Source organism: Symphodus melops, assembly GCF_947650265.1.
Source record: "Symphodus melops genome assembly, chromosome: 12".
Classification (NCBI taxonomy): domain Eukaryota; kingdom Metazoa; phylum Chordata; class Actinopteri; order Labriformes; family Labridae; genus Symphodus; species Symphodus melops.
The window spans coordinates 11422113-11436436 of NC_136702.1; the positions used below are offsets into that span (position 1 = coordinate 11422113).

General features: G+C 38.3%; 2 protein-coding genes across 8 annotated transcripts in view; both read left to right on the top strand.

Moving 5' to 3' along the window:
- The first annotated feature begins 158 nt into the window (after nucleotides 1-158).
- cd302 (CD302 molecule) lies at nucleotides 159-5014 on the top strand. The gene is made up of 6 exons (XM_079356977.1): nucleotides 159-405; nucleotides 1547-1672; nucleotides 1781-1891; nucleotides 2706-2888; nucleotides 3014-3034; nucleotides 3141-5014. Exons 1-6 carry the CDS (start codon nucleotides 315-317, stop codon nucleotides 3341-3343), a joined length of 735 nt encoding a protein of 244 aa, XP_079213103.1. The 5' UTR covers nucleotides 159-314; the 3' UTR covers nucleotides 3344-5014.
- Nucleotides 5015-9525: 4511 nt separating this feature from the next.
- The window catches only part of baz2bb (bromodomain adjacent to zinc finger domain, 2Bb), a 41329-nt gene continuing 36530 nt past the window's right edge, over nucleotides 9526-14324 (top strand). For 4 of the 7 annotated variants that reach the window (XM_079356959.1, XM_079356964.1, XM_079356961.1 and 1 more), the window contains exon 1: nucleotides 9527-9816. The gene's annotated coding sequence lies outside the window, so the exon portion shown is untranslated. Of the gene's footprint in view, nucleotides 9817-10013; nucleotides 10079-14324 lie in introns of those variants that run through there. The other 3 variants (XM_079356962.1, XM_079356963.1, XM_079356965.1) reach the window with 2 other exon arrangements.

A 14324-nucleotide genomic window follows, 5' to 3' on the forward strand; every position in this document is an offset into this window, starting at 1 on the left:
ATTTTACGTAAATCAAATCATTTTACACCAATGTAGGCGTTCTGTTTTATACCCGAAATTGAATTAAAGTTTGCCAAAGGTTTTGGTTTCCGGTTTTACCAAGTCAGTGTAACACACAGATATCACTAACTGTGTGTAAAACAGTTCAGGGTGATAAGAGTGGATTTGCTGTTTTTAAAAGTGAGTCGTTGAGGCCACGAGAGCTCGTGCTGTGTGTGGGTGGGATTTCACTCACGTTGCTGCGGAAATTTGAGTGGAGCAGCAACAGTGAGAAAAGTAGTACCACATGATTCTCCTTGTCTTGTCTGACTGTCATGGAGTCGCTGAGGGAAAAAAAGTGCTCCCGACCAGTGTTGTGCTTTGTTTTCGTGTTGTGCACTCAGCTACAGCTGTGTTTGACTGGAGGTAAGGACTCTGCATTATTATCGCGACAGTAGCTTTGGTTTTACGCAGCAGTCTGAGTTTAGCAGGACTCAGGCCTGTGTTGCAGTAAGTGTCCTTTTAAACCTTGACTGTTTGCTCTTATGGTGTTTGTTTAGTGAGGAATAACTGCTATGTGAGGACAGGAAGACATAGATGACGAAGAAACTGTCCTAAATGCCCGCATTGATGTTGTGCAATACGGCAACGTAACTTTTGAACTGACGTTATATGACTGCTTGTGCAGGAATGTGTAACCTAAGTAAACGTAGTGTTTTCCACAATTGCGAAAAGTCAAATATAAATCCTTGTTTAACCTCTTCGACTGGGTTTACTGCAGGACAGCGTTCTTCTTTCTACATTGCCCCGAGGTGCCTAACATGGATCATTTGCATTCGTTACAAATCCCGTTACAGACAGTCGTTTTTTTCTTTAGAGTTGTAATATGGGGATTAAAAATGGTAACACCCGTTGAAATGTATTGTCGTTTAAGTAAAATTACACCTGCCGTAACACTTCTGCAAAGATGAAACACTGACAATCGCGCAAAAAATGTGACTGACAGAAGAAGGGAAAAAAACCTGAGCGTTTGAAGTGAAAGTGCGGGGGGGTTATTACTCAACTCAAAGATGTAAAAGACCAAGCCACAAGCTGCAGTAATAAAGAGGAACATTGGTCACAAGATGAAACACAATCCATGAAACTGTGCACTTTAACGAACTCTGTTTAATGTTGTAGAATGACCCTCACGATTTATGGTGAAGACATGGCACCATCTTCAGTGTTCTCTTTTGTTAATAATGACAGTCAATAGATAGGCTACAGAGCATTTTTTGACATTTTATTTAAAAAAAAAAAAGCATGATTGGTTTATTCTACAAAAAAATCAGCAGGTAGCAGAATAGTAGATGAAGAGAATAATTATGAGTTGTGGGCTAAAATAAAACATGAATCTGAAATCTGAATCATCGGAAATTCAACCAAACAGGCACAAGGGTAATTTTGGTGAGAATAGTTAGTCATATGTGTGTTCAGTTAATAGATTTTGAACCATCAGATATTCAGACTCTATAAGAAATGAGTTAACTCTTTCCATAACCATGTTTTGTCCTATGATGTATCTTAGACTGCCCTGCAGACGGACGCACCTGGGTGCCATATGGAGACAGATGTTACCACTTTGTCCATGGAGATGAAGATAAAGTCAAAATCTACTCTTTTGAAAGAGCAAAAACTCTCTGCCAAGGATTTGGTACCTGAGACAATTAAAAATATTTTTTTCCCAATTCATTGTACCAGTACTCTCAGATTGTGTTTTACTGTACACTGTTGCTAAAAAAATGCTTTGCTGTTTTCCCAGAGCTTTTGACGATCCAGAGTGCTGAGGAGAATGACTTTGTCATTAAATATAGCCCTGAGGTGTGGAAAGGCCTTGTCAACGTGTGGCTAGGAATGTATTATGACACAAACAGTAAGTACCATGTGACCGAAGGACAGCGGAAATATGCTACCGTAAGATCCAATCTGATCCACTATGAAAATCAAACAGGAAACACTTTATCCAAATATTTTGTAGATATGTAGGTGTGAAATTGACACATCGTAAAACACGGTTCTTTCAAACTTTTGGACTGGTTACAATATGTTCGGTCTCAGAGTTCATTTATTGTTTTGGCTCCATGGAGCAGACTGATTTACTTTTTAATTCTATGTAAAATCTGAACTCAAAGTCACTTAAATTTCGTACTTTTTACTCCTTTTCCTTTATCTCACAAGTTGAAAATAAAAGCATGTTTATGACATTAGAAAAGGGCTGCACAATTAGTGGCAAGTCCGAATTTATCTTCAACAATGAAGGAAAATGTATGTAAAATGTATGTTATGTAAACAAGCCATTCTTTCTCACTCAGTATCTTTTGTGGGATGAAGCCCTGTTATTATTCATGCTTTCAGCCAATGTTGATATCGTTGGAGGAATCTTAATCTAGTTAGCAGCTCCCCTCAGATTAGTTGTTGCCAATTAAGTTGTTAAAAAGTCTTTTTAGAAATATTTTGAATTCAGGAGATAAATGTTGCAAGCAAAGATCATGTAAAACATAACTAACACCTGAGACAAAAAATTGAGTAATATCTAATACGCACTTATTAATTATTGTTTATAGCACATCATATAGTTAAACAGTATACATTTTTTGTATATTGCCTGTCGTAGTTAGTTTGACCTTTTGGTGTCCAGTCATTGTGGATGGAGTGCTCGTGGTAATGCTGCGCTTTGTCTTTGTCAGGTGAAAACATGAAGTGGTTTGGTGACAGCCCAGTGCAGTTCACTAACTGGGAGGACAGCACTTCTCCATCAGACCTGGTACCCATGGATACGTGTGTGGCTCTGAATAGCAGGACAGGAAAGTGGGAAAATGTCAGCTGCCTGGATGATTTGGAGAATGGAGTGATCTGTGAGACAAATCAAAGTAAGATCCGAGTCCTAGCACGTTGTTGGTATGCTATTTCAGAGCGAGTTTAGTAAATTCATCTTCAAAATGTTACGGTTGGGATTTGTTTTTCTCAAGCCTGACTGTGTTTTTCTTTCTTTCAGAGGCAGAGGAAGCCAAACAAAGTAGGTCAACCTTTGAGCTTATTTATTCACAATGTCTTTACTTATTCCTGTGTGATTTTGTGTTTATGGCACTGAGTTTCCTTACATTGTTACTTATCCCCCTCAGAGCCCAGCCCGCTGCTGTCTGCACTGGTCATTCTCAGCGTGTTAGCCATCGTGGGAGTCTCTGCAGTTATTTGGTTCCTGCATCAAAAGCACAGTCTGGGCTCCACTATTGTGACGGCGTTTGAGTACCACCCTCCGTTCCGAGTCCTGGACACAGACCAGTCGTGCCTGGTGGAGGCAGAGGAGACTGACAGCGTGCCGTAGGAGAACTTTCTCTCTCTGCCATCAAAAGCAAGCAGCAGGCTCCCTTTACTGGGCGGGTCTGTGTTCATGCTAAGATACATCCAATATCAAACAGATACAGAAGTAGTTTTGGGTTTATGTCATGACTCAGAATAATCTAGTGTAATTGTAAGTTAATTGACGCCATGCTTACTGAAATACTAGCCGCTAATAATTTCTGCTGTTTTTGTTAGCTGCACTGACTAGAAATTCCCAGTATGTTTGAACTACGTGTGCGTCTTCATCTGTAGCCTGGGTTACATGCACTCTGTGATTGGATTAGCATTAGGTTTTTCAACTCTGTATTTTAGATAACTTTCAGTGTCATATCTCTGTTGCAAACTAAGGTTAAACACTTTACCATTTAAAAAGAGGCAGGGACTAAATGAAGGGTCGGCTTTTCATATGAAAAACAGACATTTTCTGTTATTCAGCTACTTTCGCGGTTTTATTCGATGCCTGTAAACTTGGGAGACTAACAAGAGGGGAACTGAATGTGAATGGTCAGTGAATACTGCAAAGACTGTGATATGTGTTATCAAACAACGCTGGATTCTACATTCAGTCCCGCACGTCTATTAGACCTACAGTAATGGTGTTAATTTCACAGACATAAGTAAGGTCCCTCTAGAGCACAATATATATATCTTCTATAATTAGAAACCATACAATCACGATGAGCTGAGTGACCTTTTGTGTCAAGTTATTGCACTGTACCTTTAAGCAGTATTCAAAGAAGCAAGGGTTTGTAATCACACTAGTGTTGGATTCAAGACCACCGAGACTAACCGAGACAAGACCAGGACATTTGAGGATCAAGACCATGAGCATAAATATCTCTGAAAACTCCTCATTTTGTGTGCAGTAGGGCTTGTCACTCACTTACACTGTAACACAGGGAACGTTGCAGATGTACCCGGGGGGGGATAAAAATCTAAATTATGAATGAAAGTTATTAATTGTTTCAGAAATCACAGTAATGGCATGGAAAAATAGCAGGTCAGTGGTGGTCTTGATTTAAAATCTGGAGTCCGCCCAGTCTGAGACAACACCAAGTAAAAATGCTTTTCATTCCAAGATCTTCAAAAAGACCGACTTTGACGACTACGACACAAAATCACACTGAAACACCTTTATCAAAACAGAAGCCTAGCAACTGTATGAAACATTACTGTAATCAACCAACAGACATCCTGACTGGTTTCCCAGCTTTTGTCTTAAGCTTCAGTTTTTGAACGTGTCCTAGGTGTGAGACTAAACAAACAAAACATTAAAGCGAGGGGTTAGTGAACATGAAAAATACTACAGTAACAGTCAATCTGCCCTTATTTACGATGTAAAATTTATTAGGTGTATTTTGTATTTATAAGTTTCCTTTGAAATCCAATCCTGGCATTCTTACTGATATATATATATATTTTAGAGATAATTGTTATGATTTTGGTGTTAATAAATACTCTTGTAATATAAAAGACAATCACGACTTGGCAGTAATAGGAATGTAAGAGTATGACAAAGTTGTTACCTGATGTGAATACCCACCTGAATACTGTTCAGCATGTTTAACAGCATGAATGCTTTAATGCAATATCTAAGAATAGTTTTGCAGGATCTGACCCCTGGTGTTTTCATAATAAAGACTATAAGATCTAAGTGTTTCTTGGTTGTACTGATCTGACTTAAAAAGTTTTTATGATGTAGTAGAGGTGTGCTGTGATTTATATATTTCCCACCAGACAGGGTTTTTAAACTGTGTCTATATAGTACACGTTTGAGGATAAAAAAAGAACTATTTCTCCCCATTCAGTGGGATCTATATAGAACATCTCTGCTAAATATATATGTCAATCCATAATTGAAGAGAAAAGGATGAATTGGGACACCAAAATTGGGGATAGAGTCTAATTAGTTCTGAAAGAAGATCTAAATCAGTGTCATCTGAGAAGTGTCCCTCCCCCCAAATGTCCAGTACCTCTGTCGTCATCTCAGATTAAGCCTGAGATGCAACAGAAACCAGAGCACTCAGCATGGCATTTCTTGTTCCTCCCATAAATGGGGTTATTTTTGAATTCTGGGAATTCACCATGTCACAAATTCTTTTAAAATCTATGTTGAATTTGTGTCTGTTTTATCTTCTGGTAAGGAATGATCAAAGGCATTTGTGGACCCACATTTATTGATAAGGCACATGGAGAACCAAAACAGGAAGCAGCCTATTTCCTCAGGGTATTCCAGGTAATGTCGAGGTTTGGCCACAAGGTGGGACAGTGAATCACACTTCTGTCAACGTTTCTTCCCTGCATGCTAGTGAAGGTGTTTACTTGTGTTTATGAAAGAGGTTCAAGAAATTACAGATCATCAGGTTAAAACTGTATTCGGTGGGGAACCATCTTTATTTACACACACCTGTTTGATCTTATTGGAACAAATAAAGTTGCCTAAATAGTTAACATATTTAACATTTAAATCAAAGAAAATGTAGTTAAAGACATCTGATGGTAAAAAAACAAATCATTAAGCGTCAGATAATCCAGCGGCCCCTCGCTCACATACAGAGGCTCTAGCTCTAGTCGGGGCAGCTGTGGGTTGAAATACGCCTTTGCTGCATGCCACCCCACACTCTCTCCTCCCAACATTTCCTTTCTCTCCTCAGCTGTCATATTCAATACAAACAAAAACAGCCTAAAAATATATTTTAAAAAAACTAAACAAGAAAGCATAACTTGTCCCACATAGCATATTGTACATATTAATAAAAGTGATTTAAAAAAAAGAATATCCAAACTGCTGAATGTATTCAAAATTAGATCAACGTACAATAATAAAACACCTGGGGATTTTGACAGAGGTATTTGAAAAGTTTTCTTGCATTTCCTAATCAAAATAAGACTAAGTCAAATAAAAGGACCAAAGACTGGTTCACATCTATGGATACACTTTATTTAAGCACAGTTGTTTTCCAATGGATCTCTTAATGAGACATTTTGAGAGCTGTGTGAATGTATTTTTTCATGCGACACTGTATAGAATTGTATTCAGCTTCCAGGTCTCATCTCACATATAGGTTGAACCCACTGCAATTTTCTATATTAACTATATTATGCTACACCAAAGTCTTTTACTCATTCTTGTCAAGTGTGAGTAAAATCAAGAAGCAAAATCATAGGTTATTAAAGTGTTATTCCTGAACACAGGGACAATGCATTGTTAAAATAATTACACAAAATATGTATTTTGGTGGTGGGTTGATTTTATTGAGAGAGGACCTTACGAGCTATAATCCTTTCTTTTTGCAAATTAGGGATTTTTTTGTACCACCACTAAATAAGTATTCACTGTTTTACCAGTGTAGTTTTTATTATCACAAAGGGACTGTTTTCTCTGCACAATGGCTGTAATGGCCCATTACCCCTCAAATAGAAACAACTGGATTTCAGTCAAACATCTGTAGATTACTGCGAGAAGCAGGAAGACATCTATACTGACCCAGAATAACTAATTAAAATGGACATCGGTATGCATGAATAAGATATGACATATAGTAGCGTGACAGATGGAATGAAAATGAGAGTCACGCTGGATCACATGAAATAAGTTCATCAAGCCTGGAAATGATCAGATTATGTCAATAAAACAGGACTAAATAATAGGGCTTGAGCTAAAGCCTTACAGTGTTACTACATACCCTGGCGTACTAATAGTCATTAAACACAACACTTTCCTATCCTTTTTTTGGTATTCTATAGAACAATCACGTGTTTCTGATCAGTTTATCATCCATTAATTTCCTGTTAAATTAAATCATCTGTTGTTTCCCATGTCCTCAAGCCTCATATTCCTCCCCCATTCCTCAATACTGGCTGGTATGACGACGGCTCTCTGATCAATCCATCTTAAAAAACTAATTATCTACACTATTTGTAAGTGAAAACATTTAATCTGTAGGCCTTTATCTTTATAATGTTACAATTTGAATACATCCACTTATTTATTAAGCATTCCCAAATAATGCATGGAAAGAGATGATGTCTTTGTACTGTAGGTGGATGGAGTGTAACTATTAACACAGGCCTTTTACCAAGAGCAGCTTTACACGTAGTGTTGGGAGCCTAGAGTTTAAACAGCATTTACACGCCAAGAGTAAAAATTAAAAACATGACACACACAGACACAGACAGACACACACACACACACGGACACATATGGTCACGTATGCAAACTTAATCGATGAAAGTGCCCAGTTTTAGCTCACACTCTGTGCTATTTTCTAAATCAAACGCATGTGCATTGCTGGAAGGCTTTAGCATTAAAGGGATCAGAGCATTGTGTGCTGACATGATTAAAATCTGTACAATTAAATATGTCACCTAAAAAATCAATGACAGTGAGTCTTGTGCCTTTGGGGTATACTGAGCTTTCTGTAGACTGATAAAAAAAATAATAATTAAAAAACAAAAGCAGCATCCTAATTTGTTTTCCATCAGTCTCCAGAGAGATCATTTCTGCCGTGTCTTTGGTATCTCATTATACTTTCTAATCAAGAGTCTTTAAAAATCCCTTTAAAGGGGACAGACTGTTTGCCCTTCCCCCAGCATGCTGCTGCATTGCAGCCATCGACTGCGACTTATTATGTTACAAATGTCCAAGGTAGGCTGACATTTTGATTGAACAGTATGAACAAACACAGCCTGAAAAAAAGGTCCGAGTGATGCTGCTTCCATATCTCCCACTGCTCAAATCTCTAATCAAGATTATCCAATACAATTAAAAAGCTAGGTATCCTGTGGATCGCCTGATGAATTTATCAAATCATTTTTTTTTACCTCTTTCTCTCACCATGTGTGCTCATCCAGCCGGACGTGTGTTGCACTCAGTCCAGACGGTCAGAAGCTCCTGTGGGTTTGAGAAAAATCAATGGTCACAGGGGAAGGTGAGCAAGCAAATAAAGCCGTTTTAAATCACAGACGCTGATCAAGGGCTTTTCTTATCCACATCTTTAATTCAGCAGGCCTCTGTGCTTTAATTACTGTTTCCAATTAGCTTAACGTTAAAGAGGACTGTGGTAAAAGTGTAGTGGCATGAATTGAAATCTACTCGTTTCTCCTAAATACAAACAAATCCTCTTTCAGAAAAGATGGTGCAATGTACAGTAACCCAAAGTGACAGCCACATCCGCTTCACTGCTGTCACTACAAATATAGAGTTGTACATTTTATTGTTGAACTGGAAGACAAAACAAACATGTTGTGCTTGCTCAATGATCATAAAAAGTTGGATTGTGGTCCTTTACAACTGATGTCACTTAATGGGCCGACTTCATTTACATGTTAACCACTCGTGAATTCCCTGTCAATACTTTCTCAATTCTGTTTGAGGTTTCACTTGCGGCCCTCTGAATAGAACAAGAATACTTTTAGCTGATCTGTTAAAAGCAAATGTGTGGCACTTGGGCTTATGCAGTTTATGCAAAGGTGCCTGTGAAATAAAGATGATTTTGTACCATTTCATACTTTTTGACTCGTGTTTACTGTCATAACATTGTGCTCTGAATGTTTCTGCGTGTCAGTTTCTCTTTCAATTTACTGTGTATCTTTTGAGATTAGTCTGTGTTGATTGAGAGATAAATATAATAGTTTAATGCCCACTTAACTATCATTATGTCTGTATAAAATAAAAACATTTTGAGCATATCTTTTAATTTTGTCCATTACACAACACTGTATGTTCACTGTTCCTGACACCCAAACCTTTTGTTCCCGAATGCAAACAAATGAAGATGTGTTCAGCGTAATCTATTTGTAAATAAAATGGATGTCTGTCATTTGACCTTTTATATCTTTACTTTGAAATTAGTATATTAAATTACACAAGCTTAAAGGTAACTTATTGCACTTCAGTTGAAAAGGACACAGCCTTTTTACTTATAAAATAATAAAGGAATACTTGTATCTGTCATACAAGGAACATAATAGAATAAAATAGAAAACACTTGATTGGCTACTTTTGAATGTAAATGCAGAAAATTGTCTTTGACTTTGCAAATATTGTGCTCTACTTGAATATATATGGTGAGGTTTGTAATGTAAGGTATTACTACATGTTTGCTGTGATCTCTTTAGCCCACCCTCTCCTTGATGCCAGGCCATGTTTGCACAGTCGTCATGCGTCTTGCAGTTTAAAGTTTACATAGTGGAAGCTGTGAGCTGACGTCACTTCTCTTGAGTTGCTTGGAGTGAAACAGAGGAGAGAGTCTGTCCAATCTGCGATTAGAGACCATCACATTCAGTCACACCGCAAGAAAGCCCGGACTCTATCACTGAATGACCACTTCTCCACTCATCTCTCGTAACGTCTAATTAACAAACAGCGCAAAACTGGAAAGAAAAATAGTAGTTTTTTTTATTCTTCCATTTTTTTAGCTATTTAAAGGGAACACGTTGAATTTCGACGAGGAGGTGAGTTTAATTTCTCATCTTTTTACCTCGATAGTTTGGTACCTTATCTCGCCAGGATTTCTCTCGCTAACGTGTTCAGTTGTGTGTATGTTTTTTTTATTAACAAATGTATGTCGCTCCTGCTAACAGCTAAGCTAACCTGTGCTAATCCCGGTAGCATCCTTTATGGACACTTGCCTCCTCATTGAAACGTTATCCGCTCTCCGACAGTGTAAAACAGCGAAAGAAAAAAAACCAAACAAACACAAAAGTTCTCCACAAAGTAGGTAAAGCTCTTTTGGGGGACATGTGTCGCACACACTCACTCAAGAACATATCAGTTGTAGTGTTAAAGTCGTAACTTGGACACCAAACGGTGATAATATGAGAGTTAACTACCGTTTACATGTCACCGTTTAGTTGGCTCAGACAAGCAGCGATGTTCAGTCTTCATCACCTTGCAAGCAGCGGAAATTTAGTCTTTGTTAGCAGCTGCTCCACTCTGCTGATCCATCCAAAATGTTAATGAACGGATGATAAAAACATTTAAATACATTTGCTTTCGGAATATAAGGTTTTTTTTCCCTTCTCTTGTAGCATATTAAAAGTAGTGCCTGCTAACTGTATACATTCTGGTTTGAGGTCTAAACCTCAGTCAGTCATGACTTTATCAATGTAATGAAGGTTATTGTTTCATCTTCTTCATCTTTTCTGACATGAAATGATCTGTTATCAGCGTTAAAGCCGGGAGGAGGGCTGCTGCTTTCATCTACCCCCCTCCATCTATCTGTCTGTCTTTTCTGTGTTGTTGCTTCCTTCTTGAAGGAGAGAGCAGAGTTAATGCAGCAGCTGCGATCTGGGCTGAATTTTACCCTTTGAGATTATGACAATACCCTCCATTTTTCGGCTTTCATGTTAACAACAAGGCAATCGCCATCTTGAGGTATCCAAATGAGCAGTTAATGTGCATTGAGGCGGTGTTCACCTGTGTTAAAGTTTCCAAACTTTGGAGGAAAAAAGAAATCTGAATGAGGCATCTTGCGTTTCTGTTGAACTGAAATTGAAAGCAGAAGTCAAATCACACAAATGTGACAAGTTGTGGATTATTGTTTCTGCTAAAGAGATTTCTAAAGGGATTTCTAATCTTGTACAAAATACTTGAATTTTACATGTAAGGCTTAAGATTTAGTGTTTGAACCCTGTACGTGTTTATCAGTGGAACTAAAAGCAGAAATCAGTGTATTTTATTTGGATTTCTTCTCTCTCCCCTTTACGTGTTTTAGGTTATACATACATAACTTACTCTTAACTTGGAAAAAAAACCCTTTATAAATGTACCGTGTCTACAACTTCCAATTTCCTAGGAGAAACAAAAAAGACACTGCAATGGCACACGGACACTAAGTTGCACTATGTTTACAACACGACATTGAAGGCAATTCTGCAGTTCAAACAGATTGCAGAGTTAGAGCACATTGAAGACACAAGTAAACATCAGTGAACCTTTTTCTATAGCAGACATTTAGGCATGTACTGTACAGAAGGAAATAACTATGACTTGTGTTTTCCCAAATTGTCTCGGGAATGATTTTCTTGCTTTTTAAACATGCAGTTAATTACTGCATACTGTTGTTAGTAGAAAAGGCTTCTGTAGAAAAATAGGATGTTTTGGCTGGAAATGAACTTAAATCACACCTCGTCACAACAGCATCCTTGACCAATTAAATAAAGAAACATATGGTGCATGTTGATTTGTGAAGAATTAGATCTGTGAAGGTAAAACATCTCTTCCGTTTTTTTGGCATCTTTTATTTTCCATTTTAATTGACAATAACGAGCTAGTGTTCTCTTTGCACACAGCTTTAAATGAAATGGCAGATTCCTGGTGGTAGAGTCCATCACTCAAATGGCTTCGGTAGCCAAGAAGACAGAGAGATAAATCAGATCACAGCCTTGATGTGTTATGCATGCATCCAGTAACTGCCAATGAATCAAAACACAGGTAGAAGGTCACTAAATTTGCCTCATATTTATTCAGAGCACATGTCCTTGAAAACCTCTGCAGAGAACAATGTTGAAGTGCTGTATACCATGATTCTAATAATTTATGTTAATGTTTTCACACTGAGAAATCAGAGGAGTCAGCAGCTTGGCATTTGAATGTTAAAAATATTGAAGGGGTTTGTTCTGCAGGCTCTAAATGCAAATGTAGGACATGGTTTTAAATGACTTTTTTTTTAGGCCACGTTTACTATCAGCAGTGCTAACAGGCAAGTGAAAAAAAAACAATACTAGAGAACAATATTTAGTTTCATAATTTTGTATTTCATAAAGAAGCTATACTGTTTACTATGAGAGACCTTTAATGCCACAACCAGTAGCACCCAAGCATTTTATAGACCTATAGCAGTGTATTCAGTGGTCTCATTACAATCTGTTTGCTCATTGTGCCCTCTTCATGCATTTGGTTTTTGAAAGGATCAAAGGAAGAAAAAAAAAAAGGCAGTACTGTGTCTTCACCCGTTTTCGCCTTGTCTCTTCTACTCTTACCCTTTCCACCAATTTGCACTCATTAATCAAAGGTGCAGCTCTCCCGCTGAGGGCTGAGCAGGTTCATCAATTTGGCAGCCGGCTTGCAGGAATAGTGTCGAGGCTCTTAACACACAAGCATAAATAAATCTATGGTCTTTATATGCATAGGCCTGAAGGTTAATACTGTATAATGCAATGTACCCTCTTTGTCTGTTGTGATTGATGTTTTTAAACATGCAAGGCTTGACGGGAGTCCCTTTTTGTAGGTCAGTGTTGACACTTTATGATTGGGTGAGCTCGGGGGGCAGCGGCACGAGGGAGGTGGATTATTAGGAATATGTCAGGGAGATTACTCCTTTTTTTTTTCACTCATCTTTGTGGTCTATTTTCTCTGTCCGCCTGGAGATGCTTGTCGCAGTGCTTTATTTGAACCAATGATGCTTCAGAGATTGAAGTCTCCCTGCTGTGTTGATGGAGATGATGTTACAGCATTAGTGGGCTGCTCTACTTTTCTTGAGCTGTTTAGTATTTATTTGCCTCTTTGCTGCAGGAAGTGCAGCACAGCTCAGAATGAATGAATTGACTTGGACTTAAAAAAAAACAACAAAAAAAACCTCTGCCCTGTCTCTGTTGTTAACTACCCATCTCAAACAAAGGCCTTCCTCAGCATCCCCCTTTTTATTGATCCTCATTCCTCATGCATTTAAATATGGTCAATGCTGCCAAAAAACACTTGACATTTTAGCCTTCCTACACAGCTGCTGCTGCCACACTCTTACATGTTACACTTTGAATCAACATTGACCGGATATGAGATCAAAGGCAAGAAGTAAATTAGTTATGAGTTATAACTAAGTAAGTTAGTTATGAGTTATAACTCATATGAGTTATGATATATACTAAGGCAAAAAAAACCGGACTGTATGAATTCCTTCCTCATATCAGACATTGTTCTGGCAGTGAATGCATCTTTGTGACGGCATGAGCACTGTCAGCACAACACTGCTGCGTCTTACCCAGAGCATGGGGGGGAATTAAAAACACCATAAAGTTGCCGACGTTCATAAAACCTCCCTCGTGGACAACTTTAAAGAAACTGCTTCTACTTGAATCTCTTTGATTCTTTTTTTTGCCGAGTCGTTCAACAGAGTGAAAAGTTTCCAGAGGATCAATTATCTGCCGACTATTTAATCTTTTAATTCAGAATGATAAACATTAACAAGTGACCAATTAATCACATGTTCACGGCCAATGGAAATGCTTTGTTCTGACAGATTTTATCGGAGTCAGTGTTGGTTTGTCAGAGCTCAGAGAATGTGAGATTTGCCAAATCAAGAAAAGCTATAAAGGCTATGATGTAACAGACACAGGCATAGCGAGCAGGTAGGACTTTCACACTTGCAGAACTCTCCTGAGAAACTGTGTGAACACAAATAGCTAAATGTTTCGTTCTGACTTCACACAGAGTTTCTCCTGCCAGACATGTATAGCAAGTCCAAATGTACTGATGTGAGAACGCAGCAGGATATTCTCTGGAGAATTCCCCACGATGCCGATAAGAGGGGCAGTGACTTTTTTTTATGCTGTTACTGCTGCATGGTGCATAGTGTCTTAACGCGACCTCTACGATCTCTGTGCACTTCATCAGAAGGCTGCATTACGGTTTCTGTTTGCCTGGATGTTCTCCGCTCTTTAGTTGGTATTGTCATTCCGTTGGACTACACATAGCATTGATGTAAAGGCAAATATTGTCATTATAGCCTCATGTAGCTGACTCTGTAGCTTCATCCACTATTTCCACGTAGTTTTTTCAAGTCACTTCTTTCCTCAGGGGGACACCCCCCCCCACCCCCCCCCTGAATTCTCCAGTCAGCTGAAACCCTTAATTCAAGTATGACACTCTGAACATCAAGGTGACTTTAAATAAAAGGTTTCTGCTTTTATTACCTGGTTAGTGCTCATGACTAAGTCAGCCGCTCTTTGTGTGGTGAGACTAT

Excerpts from the sequence above, each read along its gene's own strand:
- cd302 (XM_079356977.1), top strand. The coding sequence starts at position 315 with ATGGAGTCGCTGAGGGAAAAAAAGTGCTCCCGACCAGTGTTGTGCTTT. Across the intron at positions 1,673-1,780 it reads AACTCTCTGCCAAGGATTTG|AGCTTTTGACGATCCAGAGT; the intron begins GTACCTGAGACA and ends CTGTTTTCCCAG. Across the intron at positions 1,892-2,705 it reads AATGTATTATGACACAAACA|GTGAAAACATGAAGTGGTTT; the intron begins GTAAGTACCATG and ends TGTCTTTGTCAG.